Source organism: Temnothorax longispinosus, chromosome 7 (assembly GCF_030848805.1).
Source record: "Temnothorax longispinosus isolate EJ_2023e chromosome 7, Tlon_JGU_v1, whole genome shotgun sequence".
Classification (NCBI taxonomy): Eukaryota; Metazoa; Arthropoda; class Insecta; order Hymenoptera; family Formicidae; genus Temnothorax; species Temnothorax longispinosus.
Genome location: NC_092364.1, coordinates 22,175,536 through 22,197,427, shown reverse-complemented (window position 1 = coordinate 22,197,427; position 21,892 = coordinate 22,175,536). Strand labels below are relative to the sequence as shown.

At 39.4% G+C, this 21,892-nt stretch overlaps 2 protein-coding genes across 2 annotated transcripts in view; both read left to right on the top strand.

The window, feature by feature from the left end:
- The window catches only part of Dtn (transmembrane protein 132C dtn), a 101,364-nt gene that overhangs the window by 64,878 nt on the left and 14,594 nt on the right, over window positions 1-21,892 (top strand). The window contains exons 2-4 of the mRNA XM_071784000.1: window positions 5,203-6,340; window positions 14,796-14,939; window positions 18,971-19,244. Of these exons, the coding sequence (XP_071640101.1) occupies window positions 5,203-6,340; window positions 14,796-14,939; window positions 18,971-19,244 (1,556 nt within the window). The remainder of the gene's footprint in view (window positions 1-5,202; window positions 6,341-14,795; window positions 14,940-18,970; window positions 19,245-21,892) is intronic.
- Pla2 (phospholipase A2) lies at window positions 327-3,586 on the top strand. Its single transcript, XM_071784007.1, has 4 exons — window positions 327-579; window positions 1,142-1,301; window positions 2,761-2,913; window positions 3,337-3,586. Exons 1-4 carry the CDS (start codon window positions 435-437, stop codon window positions 3,494-3,496), a joined length of 618 nt encoding a protein of 205 aa, XP_071640108.1. The 5' UTR covers window positions 327-434; the 3' UTR covers window positions 3,497-3,586.

The following is a 21,892-nucleotide window of genomic DNA, read 5'->3' as shown; positions in this document are numbered from 1 at the left end:
AAAACAACTGTTGATGATATTTAAGTAATTTTATTCAGTTTAAAGACGTATTGTAGTGCTTCTTTCTTTTTAATACACTCGACCGTTAATTTATCTCTATCCTTCATGAAAATTAGATTTAACTTTAACCGTATTAGTTTATCGCGCAAACTTCGCCGTTTGCTTCGGCGCCGTGTTTTTTTGGGCATGTCGAGGAAGACCTTTGATAATTCTCCCTTTTAGAACCTGGCTTTGTTATCTCGAAGCAGATTAATTCCATCGCAGGAAATGCAAACGCACAACGCAATAGTCGCCTCTTTCGTACGCCGGGCGTAACTCGAGCGATTAGATGGCTTAAAAACGAAATGGAGCGCACGGACGAAGATTCTCGTTATACTGTATAAAAGGGAGTCTTTTTTCTACCTTCGTTAAAACGACAGTAGGATTCCGTCGCGATGAGTCCAACTATTGTGTTGCTTTCCGTGCTTTTATTAATATCCCGAAATATCCGCGGATGGCATATCGCATTTCCAAACAACAGCGGGACCGACAGCAATGATCTTCGCGAAACTACGTTTCAGCCGGCCTTTATATTTCCAGGTGGGATTCATTCAAGTGACATATTTTTATCAATACGATCATATTATAACGTACGTGTGTACAATTCTTTTTAAAAAGAAGGAAAGTATGATTATTACTTAAATTTTCTTTATCATTAAATTGCAATATTGTAAGTAACCATCCGTATAATATACGGTTAAGATAAAATAATTCCTACCGTTCATATATTTGATAGAATTTAAGAACTATATTGATAATTCTTTTTTTTCGATTTATGAAAAATATTGCAAAATTAAATTGGTCTGTTATAAAATCTATTTTTGCTGAAGAATATAGGATATAAAAAAGATTAAATTTTTATAGTAATATTTTAACAGTTTATTTTGTGTCATGCAAATGATAAAAATTTCATTTATTTCCACAAGTAGTAGTGTAGTGCAAAAAAGATTTGTATAATTTTTTGCACATTAATACAACATAATGGATGGTTTAAGAGTCTTATAATTATTATCGTAAAATAACTATTCTCTTTGTGTTTAATGACGTGGAGAGAATTTTCTAGAGAACTCATTCGTTCTTCGTTCGTTTGAATTTTTATCAGGGACAAAATGGTGCGGCAGTGGTAATATAGCGGATGGTCCGAATGATTTGGGAGTATTCGCGATGACTGACGCATGTTGTCGCGAACACGATAATTGCAAAGATATAATCGAACCGATGCAGACCAAACACGGCCTGACCAATTCTGCTTTTTATACCAGGTGAAGATTAAATTAGAACAATGTTTTTTATGTCAACCCCTTTTTAATGAGCTGATAAGGAAAAACTGAAATATTAATTGAATTTTGTTGAGAATTCTTATAATATCTTTACGAAATGTGTGAGAAAACTATGACCCGAAAAGGTTATAAAGTTATCGAGCCTTTATATCTTTGAATCTTTAGTATCTATATTTGGTACATTAGATATTTTTGTATCGTGTCTGCTATTATTTTTATAAAAACATGTTAACTTTATTAAAGATGCTTGATGTAATTCGTGGCATAATGGAAAAAAAATATTGTTAACTCGTGAGCGTTGGACTGTATCAATGTAGAGGAAAATATATACGTATAATCTTTTTTTAGCACACACGCAATCTATTATAGTTATTTTTTGTATAACACATGCACTTGTGTCATGTTACAAATATCGATAACTAATGGAAAAGTTGAACACCTAAATGCAATATAGATAAACGAAGTTTTACGTTATTGAATACGAAGTGTCTGAAAAACGAAAGAAAAAAATTAATATTTCATTTTTCTTTTATATGAAATACACGAGCATTTTTCATCCATGCGCATCGTATCTGATATCACTTTGTCATGCGAAAAGATTCAGTATAGTAATTGTAGAAGAAAGTCAATGAATTAGTCCGCAGCAGCGAGTCTGTTGTGCGATTTCACGCAACTGGAACAGTTACCAAGTTTCGTGCGTGTCTTACTATAGTTGCGGCTGACGTTTGACGTTGATATACGACGTCGCGCATTATTACAAACTTGGTATATTAATTACGTAGGTAATTTTTTTACGATATGCAGTAGGACGGAAAAAAACGATTTTAAAAGCTTGCCTTATAACATATTGAAAACGTTTTATATATTATTACTAGGTCGCAGTAATTTGAAACTGTTGCAAATATATCCGATGTTTGCGTTAACTGGAATGTTCACCAGAATATAATTTTATGAAAAATATATCAAAATATCCAATAATTCATGTGTGAGAAAAATTAAAACACTGCAATATTGATCGTCTACTAATCGTAATGGAAAATATTAAATACTTGTAGGGCAAATATGCGCCAAAAAAATATTATCCAAAAAATTATCGAAAAAAATTACTAGCCTTAGTAATCGCTGATTCCTGTTAGCGTTCCAGGATGCAAAATAAAACAGAGGATTTAGAACAAGAGTGGACTAAGCTTGTAATTTTTAAGCTGTACTTTAGACATGTGCCTTCGTGTTTAAAGTAGACTTTTTTCCCTTAGTTCACTCTTGGTATAAATCCCTCAATTATCCGTCGCGATCTTATTCTTATTCTTAAAGCACTTTCTTACAAACGTCACCATTTCGTATTTCTCACAACGATCGTATAAGTAATCTTAAATTGAAATGAAGCGAGGTCGCTTTTTGTACCGAGTAATCTGATAAAGCGTCGTGAAATGTGCAAAATCAGGCTACACTGCTCCTGCGACGAGAGGTTCTACGACTGTCTCCACAGCTCGGAGGAACTCGTTAGCGCGAAGGTCGGCTTCCTCTACTTCAGTGTGTTAGACACGAAGTGCTTCCGCGAAGACTATCCCATCGTTGGCTGCAAACGGCATTCACTGTGAGTCGTAAGCGTATTAGAGTCTTGGCAATAGCGAGTCGGTGCTCGATTTTCAAATGGGCCAGGCATTCACGAGAGATTCATCGATCTTATCGCGATTTTATTTTAATACGCATGTACGAATCGTGTTCAGTTTCATTGCTTCCTGATCATATTCCGATATGCATCGGGAATTATATCCGTGTAAATAAATACATTTTTCGCTTCAAGTTGGATCTGCGTAATATCTATTCAATGGTATTTTATTTATATTTTCTTTTCCAATACGCCGCGTACATATTTCCGATACGACGTATATTATTGAAAACGTAAGAGAATTCTATACGTATACGCGACCGTAGAATACATATGATTCGAAAAAGCCGCATATTATCGCGAGCATTCGAAACTTTTAAGAACGATGTGCTAACGATCTCTTGGCAGCATTCCTAGACGCTGTTTGGAGTACGAGCTGGACGAAAGCCAACCGAAGATGTATCAGTGGTTCGACGTACCCACGTATTTCCAAAACGACCACCGGATGGTGATGGCCGGCCGTCATATTCGATCACTCGATTCCAGCACCTCATTCGCAGACCGATAGAAGTCTATTTTGCGGAATCGCCGACCACTGGAGGAAACGTCATACGCGTGTAGAATCGTATAAATTCGCAATCGACTATGCCTGTCAACTATGCCGTAGTTAAATAAGTGCCAATAAAACCGCTCTTACGGTCGCTTTATTCCCACTCTGTCTCTCCTTTTTTTTTTGTCCCATCTTAAACGCGCGTTAATTTTCGTCGATGCGTTAATCTGGAAAACGCGCACAAGAATGCGGGTCGATTGTAGGGTGGATGATCCGCAAAAGTGGAAATTACGAGGGTCATTAAATGCACCAATCAACCGCAAATTGTGAAGGCGTTTCATTTTCACGGTTGGATACATCAGTATAACGATGTCTGAGACGTAAAGTGTGTCTTGTACAGATTCACGTTTAAACGTCTAGTAACAAACAATAACTTTGTCTCGTTAATTGATATTTCTGATAATAAATCAACGTTTCGTCACATAAATTATCGATATTGAACAAACTACGCGTGCACGCTATAGGAAGATATTCCCACGTAAATCACATAGTCACCGCAATTAAAGTTAACACAAATAGCATTTCTCTGATTACCACCTACACTATAATATATTATCCATCGCCGTTGTGCTTCATTCGCATCACAATGTAGCAATAAGTTCCGTTGAAACCCCACTAAATCATTTTAACGTAATCGCCTGTTATCGGATCTGAAAAAGAAAAAAAACAGAAGCTGAAATAGAAGCTAACGCTAGCACGGAAGAAAAGAGAGGGTTGGTCTATAGGGCGCTGTGAGACGTGAGATAAGCGACGAGGGTCGAATCGGAAGTGGGAGAGGGAGCGGCTCGCTTCTCTCCTCGCTTCCTCTTCTCGCTTTTCCGAGGCTTTCCTCCATTTTACGCGAGGCCGTGCGGGCAGCTGGCGCTTACTCCGGGATTTGCTCGGAAATTTATGTCCGAATGGAGCGCAGCCGCGCCGTCCCTCGCGCCGCCAGGCCAGCACCCTCCTACCACCGATTTACAACTTCTCCGCTCACCTGCGCCAACTTTTGGATGCGCGTGAACGCGCGCCAGCTCTCCAATGGCCAACCCAGCGACTCCATTCTTCGTCGCGTCGCGTCGTGTACCATCGACGCGATAGGAAAAATTGTCGACTTCGCGTTGAACGCCGTGATTTATTGTCGGGGAAATCGCACGCCGTCGGTCGTCGTCGCCGTTGCCGTTGCCGTCGTGAAGGCCAAGGCGCAACGTGAGACGACGGCAATATTTAAGAGCAATATATGGAATATATATGGAATTTGAAAAATGGCGAGCAGTGAAAGAGTATGAAATAAGTAAAGGATGACGAATGTCCAAAGATTATTTAGACACTTTTAAAGACATTTGAGAAATATAAAAATTAGGTGACTATATAATCTAGATGACTTCGAATTATGGATGTTATACTACATAGTATAAATATGCTTTACATCAATACATAACGTGTATTTATTATTATAAATACACAAAGATCATCATTTATATATCTATAAAATATAAAAAATTATATTTATTATATTTTACAATGCCTGAAGAAAATCGTGTTCTATGTCAGGTAAAGTTAAACATTCGGATTGTCAGTATCGAGGTGTTAATATGTCAACAACTGATTGTAGACCAGATAATTCTAAAACGAGCGGGCTCGAGACTCGCGTTTAACCATGTCGTTTCTTTTTATCTTTCCAGACGTGGCGGCATCAGTGGAGGTTCACTTCGAGAATAAGGACGGTGGATTCTTCTTGAAGCACATACCGCGGCAATATTATCCGGCCCGCGGCACGTCGGATAGCGCTATCCCGGCGCTATCTACGAGTGCATCGAATAGTAACAACAATAACAATAATAATGCGGGGAGTACGGTACCGTCGCCGCCGCCTGGCTCTGTTCTCTCAATCGACAAGTTCACCGTCTTCCAGACGAGCGAGCCGGTATCGGTGCGGGCCACATACGGTCCTTTTAGCACCAAACAGACTGTACCGGCGCGTTACATAGTCCCCGATCCGTTGGACGCATTGCCGGGACCAGAAACGCGACGCAATCTCACGGCGGCGACGATTCTGGACGCCCAGGAACTCGGCGCTCGCCATCTGGACATGTCAGCTCATCTGGTGGCCAACAGCGTGCCGCGCGACTCGCCCGTGCTCAGGGTGCTCTTCCACGCCGGCAGCGAGGCCGGTGGTAGACGTCAGTTGCTGATGGCGCGGCATCAGCGAGTCTGTGTAGTGCTGCACGCCAGCTTGGCCAGTCCATCGCGGGGTAATGCCGCAAGCAGGAGCAGCAATGGTTACTCTTCCTCCTCTTCCTCCTCCTCCTCCTCCTCATCTTCATCATCTTCCGCGCTTACGGCCGCCTGCAGTCCTGACGGTGAGAACGGCGTATGCCTCGCGCAGATCACCATACCGGCCGATTGGTGGGCACCGTTACCGCCGCCCGATGCTTCTGGCCGTGTCAAGGTCGTCAAAAGTCTGCCGCGATTGATCCAGGTTGCTTACTCCGTGTTGGAACCGCGTACGGAGGAGGGAGGACTTGGTAGTGGCGGTGGCGGTGGCGGTGGCGGTGGCGGTTCAGTTGACGCTACCGGTGGGTCAGGATTCTGCAGACCCAGAGTGCAAATACAGCCAGTCACTCCTTTGGGTCAAGTGCCGCTCGCGCCTAACAAAGCGGATTACAAGGAACTCAGAGCGGATGACTCGCTAACGTTGCTGGTGCCACACGGACCGCTCTATCCGAGGTCCAGGTTGCACATCCCGGCCTTCCTACATCCCGTTAAAGTGACAGACCCGCGGCAGGAGCGACCGCCGTTGATCGTCGCGGTTTATTTAAGGTAAGCAACTTAGCGAGCTTTTTAGAATTTTTGAGATACGACAACGAGTAAACTTTAACTACTTAGAAAGAGCGGTACTTGTCAAGATGATTATTTGTGATAACTTATAAATTGAAGACAAATTAAAGATGAGAAGTATAAGAAGGAAAGATAAATTAAAATGGCTGGTCGTCAAACTGCGGCATCTTTTGTTGGCTCCCGTTGTTTATACATGTACATATATAGTTTAAAAAACATTGATCGAAGGTACAGTTTCACTAATATATTAATTATGAGATTGATGATGCTGGATAAACACGCTTTGGAAATCCACAAATAAACGGTGATTCACGCCGGGATCGCGGCATCGGCAAGTATAAACACGCTTATGATATCTCGTTTAACCACTTTCGGACAAACAGCGAGAGTCGCAATTTCCGCATTGAGATTCACTTTGCATCTACTCTTTTTTAGCCGCGCGTGTCTCGCGGAAAGTGCTTTTAAATCCCAGCTCGAGGGGACCACTCTTGCGCGGCCGGAAAATGGGTCGGAAACGTTCCGTCGGGAGGGGTTGGAATCCTCTAATTGGATGAATTGTCAAGTAAGCTGGCGAGCGAAGTTACAAGCTCGTCTGTTGTTAGTAAGCACTCGGAAGTTCCGCGACTGCGACTAACGCGCGGGGTACACTCGAGCACGGACCAACGGCAGCCAATCCGCGTGAGAAACGCATCGTTGGCTCTGTAACACGCTGTTGGGAATGCGAACCGGTGTCGTGGGGATGGAACTTTTTCCGTCGGATAATCGCGAAACACTTGAACCAACACTATAAGTCGCATAGTATAGCATAGCATAGAAGTTCCGTGATATATAACGACACGTATAGGGTACATAAGAGTGAACTATAACGGACTATATATGAGTCGCGCAAGATCCATATCCATTGTAATAAAAAGCACGCATCAGTTTCATAAAGCTGTACGTGGTAAGGCTTACATAATTAATCGAACCACCGCCATTATGCACAGAGTACCGCAAATATCGCGAAAACAGATTAGCATTTCTCATGATTCAGATGATTCAGATATCTTGTAAAGAATTTTAATCCACGCGTTACGACATACAATCAATTCACATGAAATTCTTTATTATTTTTCGAGATGGGAAATACTTTTTTATTTAAAATTTATAAATTTTAATGCTCGGTAATATTTTAGACATAATTCGAGTTATGGCACAATGCGTGAAAGTATATCCAAGATAATTTGGCGGAAGTTTATACGAAGCCCTTCCAAAATTTATGAACCGCTTAAAAGGCTATTGTATATGCATTTACGTGTGCTATTATGATAAAGACTTGGGCGTTCCAGTGTCGACGTCATAACGTCGCATATACATAGTGTGTCTTTAAATAATTAATGGATTAACGAACAATTAAATATTGAGCGAAAACTCTACCACTACTTACAGCGCTACTACGAAAAAAGTCTTTTTATACTTTAATTGTGACGCAATAGGCATAACATTATATTTAAAACTGCTATCTCCGCCTCCGCCGTGATTATTGCATTAATATCATCACGACAAATCGGTCGACTTAAAAAACCTTTGATTATTTTAACGCACTGTATCACTACATCGTAGAATATCGATTCCGTAATCGCTGATTGAAGCGGTTTTTTCTTAATAAAAATTTTATGACGGGCTAATTTCTCTACGCTATTTTTACACAGGGTGAGGCGCAGCGCCCTGCAGCAATTTCTCATGCGAAAAGATGTGATATCGCACTTTTTATTTATTACCCTTTTCTGCTTGGTCGTATATGAATTGCGCTCCTCTTTGAATATGATATTTGAGACCGTGCGAGTTTATTTATTAATTATACAGGAATGTAATTTAGATTTTTTTAGCAGTACCGCGAAAAGTGGGGTACTAATGAACTTTCTTTAATCCTTATTACCGGGAAGCTTATTAAAATCTCGCAAACGAATACAAATTGAAAGCTTCTGCATACGACATAGCCGGAAAGCATTTGTATGTACGATTAGTTCTTTTTCGTATTATCACGAAATGAAGAGATCCAGTATTATGCAGTTTATTTAGAATATAAATTCTTAAGGGATTAAATTGATAATTAAACGTATGTGTTAAAAACTTTATCTATTCCATTCTCTGAGAATAATCAAAGTTTTATTAGTTATAACATTCTCCAAAATATGATTTACGTGAATTTTGTTACTTGTTTTCGAAATGTCATAGTATGGACGATAATAACGCGCAACACAAGCGGTATCGATAGTTGGACTCATTACGGAGGTCGCAGGTTATCGAGATCATCTTCGCAGTTTCTGCATACTAAAGAGATTTTAAAACAGAAATGCGTTTGTTTATATACGCAGAATCTGCGTAGCCTCATAGCCTTGACGGTCGGCAATTTTGCAGAATTAATGAGATAGTCATATTTTTACAAAAGTTGAGTTATTTACGCAGATAAATTATTATTCTTTATTTAATCACGTTATGTAATGCTAATAATCTCGTAAACATAGAAAATTTGGCTTGCGACATCCTTCTATTACGTACATTATTTTAGAATATCTTTTTATGCAAATCTTTTACAAACGTTTTGCATAGATGATTATTTTTCTAACTTTTGTCAGTTTGTCTGAATTTTGTCTCGTCAATAATAACGATAGGCAACTATTATCAAATTAATAATATCGTGATGTTTAACGAACATGTATTATTAGTTATAGAATAGTATCCTATCACTATTGTTGCATAATTTCGCGAACAGTTAACCGATCTCGAAAATGAATAATTCATACGCGACATTAGATTACGCGTTAGAATAACTCCCAATTATATTTTCATGCATGTTACTGTAACATTTAAAAGATCGAACATTGTAAATACGATATATCTCCTTCCTTTCTTTCTCCTTATCTTTATTTGTTTCCTATTTATTTAACAAATGTAATTCCAGATACGAAAATTTGGGAAAAAACGTTCGTCCAAATCTCTTAAATATTTTAAACGCGAAACTACCCTGTGGGAGAAGCTCTCTGGAAATACGACGAGTTGGGCGAAAATTTCTTCACGCGTTAAAGAGCTTGCTAAGAGCTAATCGTAGCCTTTGTCCGCGTCGAGGGGGGGCTTTATCCCGCTTTTTATGTCTCGCAACCTTAATCTAAAGCTCTTACAGCGCCACGTTAAACCGTAGATTTCCTACGCGGCCGCCTCTTAAGCCGCACTAGTCCAACCATAGGTCTTCGCCTCTGTGCCCCTGCGATATTGCATCGTTCAACAGTGCAACAGCTATGCAGAATCCTTAGTTATCTCACACTTTCAATTGTAAATGCTGAAGCGTGAATCGAGGAAAATGTATAGTTTGTTTGATATTAATGAAAATGATCTTAACTTTTCTTCATGTCTATACTTACGATTATTTTGCACACTAACTGGAAAACTGCACGTGATAGCGACTCATGATTAGAGTTACGCTAAATTTATCTTGATCGATATTCAAACTGTTTTTCGTAGTACATATGGATGTTGATCTTCTACTAACTCTCTATATCTCCATACACGTATCCCTATACACGACTGTATTCCTGCCAATGTCGATCGATCGGCCAAAACACGAACGATGAAGAGAGAGAGAGATTCATTGAATAAACGGTAATTTTACAGCGACATTCGGTCATTCGTCAGCGTGAAAGCGTGTGTGCATGGCATGCATTCGTGATCGTTCCCGATAGCGTTCTCCGTCCGTCGCTTCGCACATCGGCGATTTGTATGTAAATGCAAGATAGGCTCACGGAAATAACTTGATTTGAACTTGTAATTGGCTCGCTCCTAACTCGCCCGACCGGCGAGTCCTGGGCGTTGTTTAACGATGACCCAATATCCACCTCTTTCGTGTCGTCGTTCCGCTAATTCTCATTTAACCTGTAGTTACTACTCTGTTGTCATTTGTCAGGGCGATATAATTAGCAAGAAAAATAAATCTGATAGAGAACTTGCTTCGTTTTAGCTCAATTCTGGTTTTGCCGTAGAAGATTTATCATTTCTTTTTCATCATATCTCTTATTCTTTTCTTATCAAATATAAATATAAGTTTGATTAAAGTTCAAAATATAAGTAAACTATCAAAACTTGAAAAGCTTTATTATATAGAAAGTACAATGTTTACGAAGAACAAATAATATAAAAAATATGTACTTAAGAGTTATATCTGGAGAGATTGTTCTGATGTTAGCTACTTTGGTAAATTTTCATGCAGCTCTTGTTTTTACGGCGTTGCGCAAGAAGGAATAAATTGACGTTTTCTCCCTTACTTACGTTTTTGTTACGCGCACCACACGCTTTTCTCTGCTGTTGTCTGAAGCTTAATTTACTCTCAGCTTAATTTAATTAAGGTTTTGGATCCGTCGAAACGATTAAGACCGGAGATATGTAAATTAATTGCTGGAAGTGAGAAGGCGAACTGTACCATGCGGAGATAGTAATTACGCTTGTTTTTGTACGCTTAAATTATGACACTCGAGGTGGAGAACAACTGCGGGGTTCTTTTTGGAGGAACATCCGCGCATTGTTAGTATGATTGTGGAGACAAAGTTAATACAGTATGTGTGTGTGTAAAGCCCGCGGTGTGCTCCGCAATATGCGGCACAGTATGCGCCGCAGTGCAAGCCATATGCTATAATGTTTGACGCCAGTGGAATTTTGAAGCGACGCATCTGCAAAGATCTTAAACTTGGCAGTTTACAACCAATTAATCTAAAACTTCAAAAGAGGTCATATGTACTATAAAATATATCAACATAAAATATAGATGCATCATTACGCTAATAATGGAATAGAATGTTCCTTTGTTATTAGTCAAGGGACGAGCATCCGTTGCCCGAGAATTTTTAACCATAACTGCTGTCGACTGGCGCGATATCGTGGTATCTCTCACTGGATATTTGCTGCAAGAAATCAGCTGACTTCTTAGAGCGACATTTTGCCTTAGAAATATTTTATACCGGGATTTCAGGAAAATATCGTGTTCTTTGTAATCGTTTCCGCGTTTTGAATTTTTCCTCGTTTATCCACCAACGTTATGGCAATGCGCATAAGGGAAGGTAATACGCTCTAGCGATGGTAAAGGCGCGATAAAAGGCATCGGTCCGCGTCTCTCTCGGGGGAAAAAGCAAATTGAGTTATTATGGGAGGCACTGGTGGTGCAGCGTCTTTAAATACGTATTAGCCGGCCGCTCACTCGGCTTCGGCAAATACGCCGAAGGAACTTGAAGAGGCAATATCCGGTCTAGCTTGGACCGAAGTTTCGTATTAGCCACTCGGTGCACTTTTCCACAGCGGGATCCGCTTACGGCCGGGCGACATTGCATTCGCGCACTCGAAAATTCCCGTTTCAGCTTGAATTAAGAACGACCTCCACGAGATTGAAAGTCCCTAGTCGGAGACGCAAATAGAAACTTAAGAAGATACATTGCCGTAATGGTAGAGTGCGCACGTTTCAAATAAATTATACAACTTGTAACATATGGCATTTGACAGTATGAATATTTTTTCTTTCATTTCTATATTTTTTTAAATAATTTTGACTTCAGGTAATAGTTTTATTAATCAGTCTTTACATCCTATGAAATAATTATTATACAATAATCCACATTCGCACATAATCAAAGGTTTTGATTTTATCGAAAATACTGAGTTACATAAAAAAAAGAATACAATAAAATAAAAGAAAAATATTAAAGATAACATAGGTAGAAAAATATGGTCTTTATAAATCTTCAAATGACAAATGGAAACAGTGATCATATTATTGAAATAAAAATATTAAGAAAAAAAGGTCTGAAAAGGAATGCGAAATCATGAATATATTAATTGTTTTACAGCTACGTATATAATCTCTCGAATTTCGAATTGTTCTCCAGCTTCACCGTATCGCGACAACAACAATATCTGATTTGCCTCGTCGACCGCAGTGTACCATAATGTTACGTCGCATCATGGCGAATATCTATGCGTTGCGGCGACAGACAGACGCATTTCTTCAGCCGCATTCCTCTCCTCCCTCGCCTTGTATACCGCGTACATGATACCGACCCTGTGACCCGGTCACATAACTAGAACGTGAGTTAGTTCGAAGGAACGCAGCTTCCTCCCTCGCACGAGCGAGTCGACTTGGCAATAATGAGGAAAACGTCTCCCGCGTAGTCACGGAAAAGATGGCCCCGTACTCTCTCGCAATGCTATATACGAGGACAAAGATAAACGCGAATGTCGCGAATTTTCCATTTAGATGTGCATGTTTCCACGTAATCGTCCGTGATTCTCTGAAAATTTTTCAGAAATCTACACGAATATCTCGAAATCGAAAGAAACGTGCGTGAAGATCTCTGTTACCGTTTTAGATTATATAGATGTTTCAGACTCACCATATGTGCTTTTTATCGTAATTCTTTCGACGAATTCTTTGGCCAATTTAAAGATAATTTTTTTTCTTGTTTTTAGTAAAAATGCCGACCTTTGACTAACAATAAATTTCAAAATAAATTTTGTTGAAATAAGATATACTTGACACTTAATTTCTTGATATTCTGTATTACACATAAGTACTCTTTTTATTCTCAGAATAGATCATTAATTTTGTTTAAGTTCATTTGGATTAATCAAAGTAAATTTCTTTGCAAGTACTTCATTACTCATGCTATGTTTCTAGCGTTATTATTATTTCTTTTTGATCTCTTATATTGTTTTTTTCTTTGGCATTTTCCGGAAGCTTCGAGAATGTTCCTAAACCGGGATGTCACTCGATAAGAAGCAACGGCAAGAAAGATTGCCGGATGAACGAGAAGTGTCACATACGCATACGATAAAGTGCGAAGTGCATGCGAAGTTTGCTGCATTATTGACGCTCTTGCAGCCTTCTTGCAGCTGCGTTTCGCGGCGACGCGACGCTACGGTGCCGCTTAAATTTCAATCCGGCTCTCAGGATTGCCGCGGATGCGGCTCCGCCGGGAACGGAGTGCACGCGACATTGCCTCGACGAGAAGTAGCGTGGTATTATTGCGATGACAACCGAGAACCGATGCTCGAAGCACGGTACCATATGTGAAGAGTCCTCGTTGCATCGGAGGATCCGATCGAACAAAAATCCGATATCTATGTTTGACATCTTACCGAGGATAACTGGCAAGATCGTGGGAAGATAATTGAATGCAATTACAGAGTGGAAAAGTTGATTTTATATTCACATCTCATTTATCTTTTTTTCGTACATATGTCACATTAATACTGAAAACTGTGTATTATTTTATTAAAGAAATTAAAAGAAATATATATAAACACGTGCTTTTTTTTAGACATGCAACTTGTCACGAAACTATTTAAATATCAGTTATTGACTCGCGTTCAAAGAATTGCGACCTGTAGTTGTTTTGTGACTCTTAAAGTCTAGGGGGAAACTCGTCGACTATACATATAGTGTAAGTACACTTGACGTATTGTTAGAGCAACATGAGGGCAATGGGTCTCGTCGGTAAAGAACTGTACGTTCATTCATTTTTAATGACAGAGGGACGTAGCTAATAATACGATGGATGAAAGAAACGTACGCGGGTCGATCGATACGACGTGATATGAGTAATAAAAATACCGGAGTACTTGTATAAGTCATCGTTGAAAAGAAACATTTCTGAAACGTTGCACGTGACTTGTATTTTATATATATTTATATGATAATACACACATTCCTCTTTGAACATATTTTTTGTGTTATCCTTCTTATCTTTTCTCTTGACAGTACTTAATAATATTATTAATCATCTTTAACACATTTTTTACATCAATTTTGAGAACGTTGGTTGTCAATAAAAATTCCTGAAAGTTTATCAGTTTTGTTTTGAAAATTGATCTTCTATACTGGAAGATTGGCGTATCGCTTGAAATTATTGGATTACAAAATGATAATCATAAGACAAGTAAAACATTTACATTTCTGATGAAATTTAATTAAATATTTCTTTTGAAGAGTAAGGTATCGGAAGGGTATTAAAATACAAGTTACTCGATATTGCGGTATCTGATGCTGATATGTTTTCATGTTTTGAGTGGAATACGAACTCATGAAAAATTATCTTAATTATCTTCCAAGCGCAATTCGAATCGTGTGAGATTCGAGAATATAATATAATATCTTTATAAATAGAAATCCAAATCGCGGTGTTATTGCATCGATACGCATTTGTGTTGTACAACAAGCCGGTTACACATACAGAATTATTAAATAACGAGATCGTTTGAAACTTTTTTTTCTCAAATTAACAGACAAAGAGTATATTTACCTCTCTGCAAAGAGTAAAGGATTAATTACATCACAGATTTTTCCTATTCATTATCAATATCATCGGTGTTTCGTTTCATTCTTTAATTATTTGAATGGTGCGTTTACGGTGTGTTTCAGAGCGCGTGTGAAGGCCGGCGTGAAGATCCTGGATGCTTCCTCCAGCAGCCCTGACTGGATCGTCGATAGCGATGTCAACGTAAAGAATACGGCAGCTACGTTCACAGCGCGACGTAAGGAGAACCCGTCGCGTGCACCGAGCACGTAAGTACATCATGTACTCTTTCAGAATAGCCCTGTCGCGCAATCTGCCCTTGTTAAGCTGGCATACGTCGGCGAGTTTAGAAAGACTCTTACTGGAATTGTGAACATGAGGGCGGTTAATGTAATGAGCAACTTAAATCCCTCGTTTCCGTTCGTTAAACCGAGAATACGAGGGAATTAAGTCTTGTTGCAAAGCGAATAAGACAAAAATTTTCGGGTGAACGAGCAAAAGTAAAGATCTGTTAATTTTTTCTTTCAATAATGCTTTCAAAACTTGACTTTTCTATTTTTACGCATCTTTTATATCAAACAGAAACTAACATTTAACCACTCAAATTATTAATATTAATTTTTTTAATTATAAAGTTTAAAGCTTTTTTCTATCATATACAAGACTGTGTCCATTTTTTTTACAACAGTTTTGGACGATTAATGAAGAACAGACAAATTTGTTTATTTGAGTATATTTATTGTGATTTAAAGAGTTTAGCTAACCACACAAGTAACAATATTCTAAATTATATTGCTTATGGAATCTTCTCGTGTGTTGTATTTTTAACGTAAAAGAAATATAGTATCGAAATTAATGCTGTCACACTGCAGGAAGATAGTCCGTTGATAACGTCGTTTGATCCAAGGTATCTGCTTCTACAGTAGTCGCCTTAGGCGTGCAATGGCGCTTCGTCTTTGTAGTCTTCTTTTTCTTCTTTTTCTTGTCATTCTTGGACCGAATCACTCGATTGTGCGGTTTGTCGGTTTGCTCTATGATACGCTGCGGTTGACTGACATCTTCAACTTTGTAAGCGCGAATAAAGAAAGGGGCCTCACTCCTTTTTTCAGATGACAATTCGCTCGTGGAATCTTCGGTTGACCGAACAAGACGATTCTTCGGTTTATTCCTTTCCGCGGAGGACGATTTACTCTCTTTCGAAGTATCAACGAGCGTTCTGACAAATCGATTTCTCAGTTTGTCCTTCTCTTCGGACGATGATTTACTCCCGTCTAAAGTATCTTCGACCATTCTGATAAATCGATTCTTCGGTTTGTTCTTCTCCTCGGACGAGTCGCTTCCGGAAGTATTCTCAGCCGCTCGGATAAATCGCGAGTTCTTCGGCTTGTTCTTCTCTTCAGATGACGATCCGCTTTCCGTGTTAACCTTGACCCCTCTGATAAATCGACCTTTCGGATTGTTCTTCTCTTCGAACGAGTTGTTCTCCGATGTATCTTGAACCGCTCGAATAAATCGTTCTTTCTGTTTATTCTTCCCTTCTTCGGACGATGATATACTTTGCGAAGTATCCTCTTTAACGTGTCTTGTTTTTCGTTTTCTCTTGTCCTCCGCATCGTCGTCGTCATCATCATCACAATTTTCTTCATTATTCTTCTTTGATTTCACGCGCCGTTTTTTACTTTTTTTACGATCATTATCATTGTCATCGCAGTCACACTTCTCATCGTCGTCGTCGTCGTCATCATCATCATCACAATTTTCGTCGTCATTTTTCTTCGCTTTTACACGTTTCTTACTCTTCTTACAACAATTGTCGTTGTCATCATCGTCATTGTCATCATCATCATCATCATCGCTACTGGAAGAACTGCTGCTGCTGCTGCTGCTGCTGCTACTGCTACTACTGCTGCTACTGCTGCTGTCATCGTCGTCTTTCTCAACCTTCCGTTTGCTTGCACGCCTCACGCGCTCAAGTTCCTTTATTTCTTCTTCCTGATCCTCGTCCTCCAAGGGCCTCCATTTGTCGCCGAGGTACAAGTCTCTTCTCGTACGTTTATCAGCATCCTTTTCCTCGCTAGATGAACTTGAACTGTCGGGCTTCTTTTCGTTTGCGTCAACGACGACATCGACGACATTGACGATCGGTGTCGTTGTCACTAAAGTCGTTAACGTGGTTAACGCGTCCTGATCCTGCACATCCTCCTGCACAGGGTATCCCTGGACGACGTGCGTAGCTGCAAGCCCCACGAGCAAACCCGCTAAACAAACTAGCGCGTTGCGACGCATAATCGATCATGTAACTCAGAAGGACAATTTATACTCGCGATGGCAGTCGAATGATCGCCTTATATACCGCAGTTGCGAAGCACTGATAAAGAAAAAAGTCATCGGGCGAGACGCGCCAATTGCTGACGTAGCGATGCGATGCGTGCTAAAATCGGCGGAGGAACAGTGGAATAAAGGCGGAAGGGGAGGCGGGGAATCCGCAAGCAAGACAAGATTCTCGTTATCGCCGTTAACCCGTCGGCGTCGATGGTCCGCTTTGATTCCACTTCGATTCGACTTCGAACTCCGGCAGCTTCGCGCACGCTTTCGCGAGATCGACGATTTGCACCCGCTTCAGCCGCTGATCATCGATCGCGCGAACACGAGCGAAGAGTTAACGCCACCCGGCACGCACGCAACGTGGATCAACGGCCGCGATAAAGGGATGGAGGGTGAAGGGAACTCAACTTCGCCGGCGGTTCCGCTTATCGAGATTCCACGCGGCGCGCGGCGCGCGCTGGTAGCGAACGCGACGGTTCTCGCATCGAGATCAGACCCGATACCTCGTGTGATACCGGCTCCTCATAGCTAGGCAAGTGGCTCGAGGCTGCAGAATAATTACTTTGAAATAACGTCGCTGCCTTCATCTCGATAAGATAAGAATCTCGAGAAGGCGTAATGAGCGACTGACGCTGCGAACGAGACGCTTACTAAGAGAGTGTTCAACAAAAAGAAGAAAAAAAAATCGTAAATTATGGATGGGGGCGTCGAAGAAACTCAACTCTCGATGGATATTATTAACTCTTTACCGAACTTATCGTCATCTTTGAAACTCGATGGCAATTTACACTTTCAAGTTGACTCGTGTAATTTCATGTTGCTTATCACGATATCCTTCGATAATGATTTAAATGCACTACTTCCTATTATTCTAGAACACAAATTACATACACCGTATTTCAAATCTACTGTGAACAATGCGCGACAATTTCTTACGAGTTAATTTTAGCCAAAAGCTGAAGGAGCGAAAATTGTTTTTCAACTTGAACTAAAAAAAAACTAATGATGAAATGTATCGTGTTAATATTCTTAGGAATTAAAAAAAACTATTAATAAGAATTTTTTATTTAGTCTAAAAATTTAAGTCAATTTTCAAGATTAGTTGGTATTGTATTTATTGTTAGCATCTAATTTTGTGTGGAATAAAAACACACCTTCACATTTTAATAGAATATCATATTTTTTTCACAATTTTCATACATACATACGTATAATTTTACGATCAAGAGATCATACATATGTATTTATTTAACGTCAAAAAGATATATTATTGGTACTAAATAATGTTACGTTTAATTAAATTCGATAAATGGGTATGTCTAATTACATTTACATGGTTATGAATATTTAATTGCGCTTTAATTCATAATTCTCATGAAAACTGCTCATTTTACGGTAATTTTAATAATCCGACGTCGTCCATTGCTCGTCGTAAAATATGAATGAGACGAGGAATCGCGTGTAGCTGAGAACAAATAAAGACGTTTTAGAGGAACGCTTTTAAAGCGTACATCGAGGAAAATACAAAGCCCGCGCGAGAAGATCGTTAAATTCTTGTAATGACGTACAATTTTCTGTGTTTGCGATTTAATAGCCGACTAACAGGCGAGTTTTCGTTCCTTTTAATTTCTGCACTCGTTCTCGCGAACCCATTTGGAAAAGAATGACATTAATTGTCGAAGGTATACTCACACGAGCGAACATGAACGAACATTCATTCGAATCTCCTTCATTAGGTGTGATACACAAATTCCGTGGAGTATTCACGACACTTTGAGCTTTCAGAGAATCGTCATTAGCGTCTTATTGTGAACTTATGAATTCCTATTCCATTGTTATTCTTTCTAACGTAATTATCTAATTTTTATCAGAAATTTTTGTACAAAGAAACTTTGTTTTACTTTTTGGAAAGTAGTCTTTTAATTTTTTGCGTGGATGTCGCATTTCAAAGATTATTGTTGTTTCCTTTTCTTAGATCCGCGGAAGAAATAATGACGATGCTGCTGGAGGCCAGCGAGGAGGGCATAAGCGGAAACTGGGACGGCGGTAGGATCGTATGGAGTGTGCGTTATGCGCTCGAGGGCGAGGAGGAAAACAGCTCGCAGTTGACGGGCGCTGATCAGTTACAACAGCGAATGCAGCAACGCCAGCTGCAGCATCATCATCATCATCATGTTGAGAGACGGAAACTGCAGGCACGGCTGGAGATACAGAAGGACGATATACAGGCGGTGCTTCCGATCTCCAAGGTAATACGCGATTCTTCTAGCGGTATAAATGTTAATTTCAAGTTTATACACGCGAGCGAAAAAATTAGAATAAAATGTGAAGCGCCGATGTGAATATTTTGCATCACCAAGAATTTTATCTTCGTTCTCCATTTTTATCTCCGACATCGGTCAAAAGTTTAGACGAAATAACCAGGCACTAAAAATTCTACAATTATAGTATCGCCCTCGTACGTGGAACATTATTAGATACGTAACTTACGTATATACGTATATATCTGCAAGATATCTCACTTTTTACACATTATTTTTTAACGATTCTTTGATCAGTTTCGAGTCAATTTTTTCTTAGCAGAAATATCAAGACTAGTAATCCTTTTCGTGCTACTGAACAAGGAAGCCTTTTTGCAAACTGAATTCCAGAAGTTCAAATGGATTACAAAATTCCATTCTTACACAGTTAAATAGAATACTAATTTGAAGTTTACTTACAAAAATATATAATACTAGAGACTATAATACTGCAAAAAGTCATAATTCAAGAACTTTTTAAAACGATGTCGTAGGAAAAGTAGTTGAAGGATTTTTTAGATTTCGACGTTCTTTCTTCAGTTATGATTATTTTCATCGCGACGATTTTCGTCTCTTGCACCTCGTACTGCGTACTTTGTCGGTGAAAATCCCTCGGAAAAGAGCTAACTCGAACGACGAGAACGATCAATACGGTCACGTATATCGATCACCCCGCCGCGCGAGAATCTGTTTCCACTCGGTCGGCCAATCTACGATCCTCGCGAGCACCGAGACAAGAGAGAAAAAGGAAGGAGAGGCGATGAGAAAAAGGAAAAGCTCCGTGAAGAGAGAAAGAGAAAAAGGGAGGAAGAGGACCGACAAAGGATAATGCTTTTCCCTCTTTGGCTCCCACGGCGAGCACTCTGATGCTTTTCTCTTCGGCTTTTCCGCGCCCGCGCTTTCACCATAACGGCGATATTTCTAGTTCGTGGCAAAATTCCATCGATACCGCAGAGTCGATCGCCAGAGCTACGTACACCCATTTTGATAACGGCAGCGACGCATCTGCCGTAACAACGGATCGTAATGAAATTTTCGATTGCCACACGTTCGAGCGGTATCGGCGCATTTCCGCGTTCCTTTACAAAGTGAAATGTACGTAGAGCGAAACATTAATTTTCTTATTTTTTGTAAGAAAAATATACTAGCGACTATTTTCTTAATTAGACCGTAACTTATTTTCTAGCGAAGTCTCATCGAATTTTATTTAAAAAATTTGAAATCGGTGATAAAAGTGCCTGTAGTTATGTCTGATATAGTCAAACGCGGTTTTGATAAATCACTTTTTAAGCCACAACAACAAGCAATTAGGACACAAGCCTCTTGGTATGTATATTAGATCTGACGGGTCCACACTATCTATGACATGCTCGCAATTTCCAGTAACACGACACAGCAGGTGCATAGTACACAACTCTGCGTATGAAAGTCAATATGAAATTACGTCGATGACTAGGCACATTCACCCGATAGAATCTTAGATGATTAATTAACTAAGAAAAATATTTCATCCCGCTTCTCGGACAATAATTACTGAAGAATCAAAATCGTGTATAAAACGGTCAATGACAAGTTTATATGATATCTTTTTATAATAGCGCCGGTATGTCTGCGAAATCATATTCTTTAGACAACTTTGCAAGTGAATTCTATTTTAGTGCAAATTTTATTTTAATTTTTTAATATTATTTTTAAAGACATAAAATTTATAAACTTTACACACTGCGACGACTGATTTTTATTGATATTTTTGCTAAAGCCTCATCTTCAAATTAACTGAAGGGTAATTAATATTTAATAATTCTCTCTGCTTAGTAGATGATATTATAAGTTATTAATTTAATCCTGCGGATTTGTTATATCTATGCGTTATATCGAATTTGACAAAGTCGTCGGTGAAGTCGATCTTAAAATCTAGAATCGCAATATTGGCGGATAAAGCAGGGCAAAGGTCAAAGAAAAGAGGTCTCGCACGAGGTCTCTTTTAATTAAAAACTTCACTCGAGTCTCGCGCGTGGAAGGAGCTGCAATTAGAGTAAGGATAATCAAGAAGCGCAGACAGAGTTTCCGACAACTTCCCGCGAGCGAGCGAGCAAGCGAGCGGGCACGCGGCGCCTTCAAAAGGATATGTAAACGAATTAATTATCTAATTTATCAATTAGCGACCTCCGACACGCGCGCTTGTTTTCTCTGATGAAATTTATCAACGTAATAACCCGTGTATTGTGCATATTTTACGCCCAGTAACGTAAAATCTTTGCACCTCTCTTGTTTCTCCCCCGTCAACCTCTTACCATTCGCCGTCGATGAAACATCATCCTACGTTGAAAATGTTTTTAATAAACTCGCAAAATAATCTCACCGATCTCGAAAATATCTGGAAAGTAACTAAGTAACTGCGTGCTTTATTCATCTATGAAAATATAATTTTACGATCCTGGAAGTTGAACTGCGTGCTCAATTCATACATCAACCTTTGTACATTGCTGCTTGCTGCATATACTACACTTTTGAAACTTACTCGCAACGAGTCAATCTGTTAAACTATTAAAAAGAACAAAACGGAGCAAATGTGTAGCTGAAAATAAAGACGACAT

Coding starts and splice junctions, on each gene's coding strand:
- Pla2 (XM_071784007.1), top strand. CDS start 435: ATGAGTCCAACTATTGTGTTGCTTTCCGTGCTTTTATTAATATCCCGA. Junction 1,302..2,760: donor AATTCTGCTTTTTATACCAG/GTGAAGATTAAA, acceptor GTGCAAAATCAG/GCTACACTGCTCCTGCGACG. Junction 2,914..3,336: donor GGCTGCAAACGGCATTCACT/GTGAGTCGTAAG, acceptor ATCTCTTGGCAG/CATTCCTAGACGCTGTTTGG.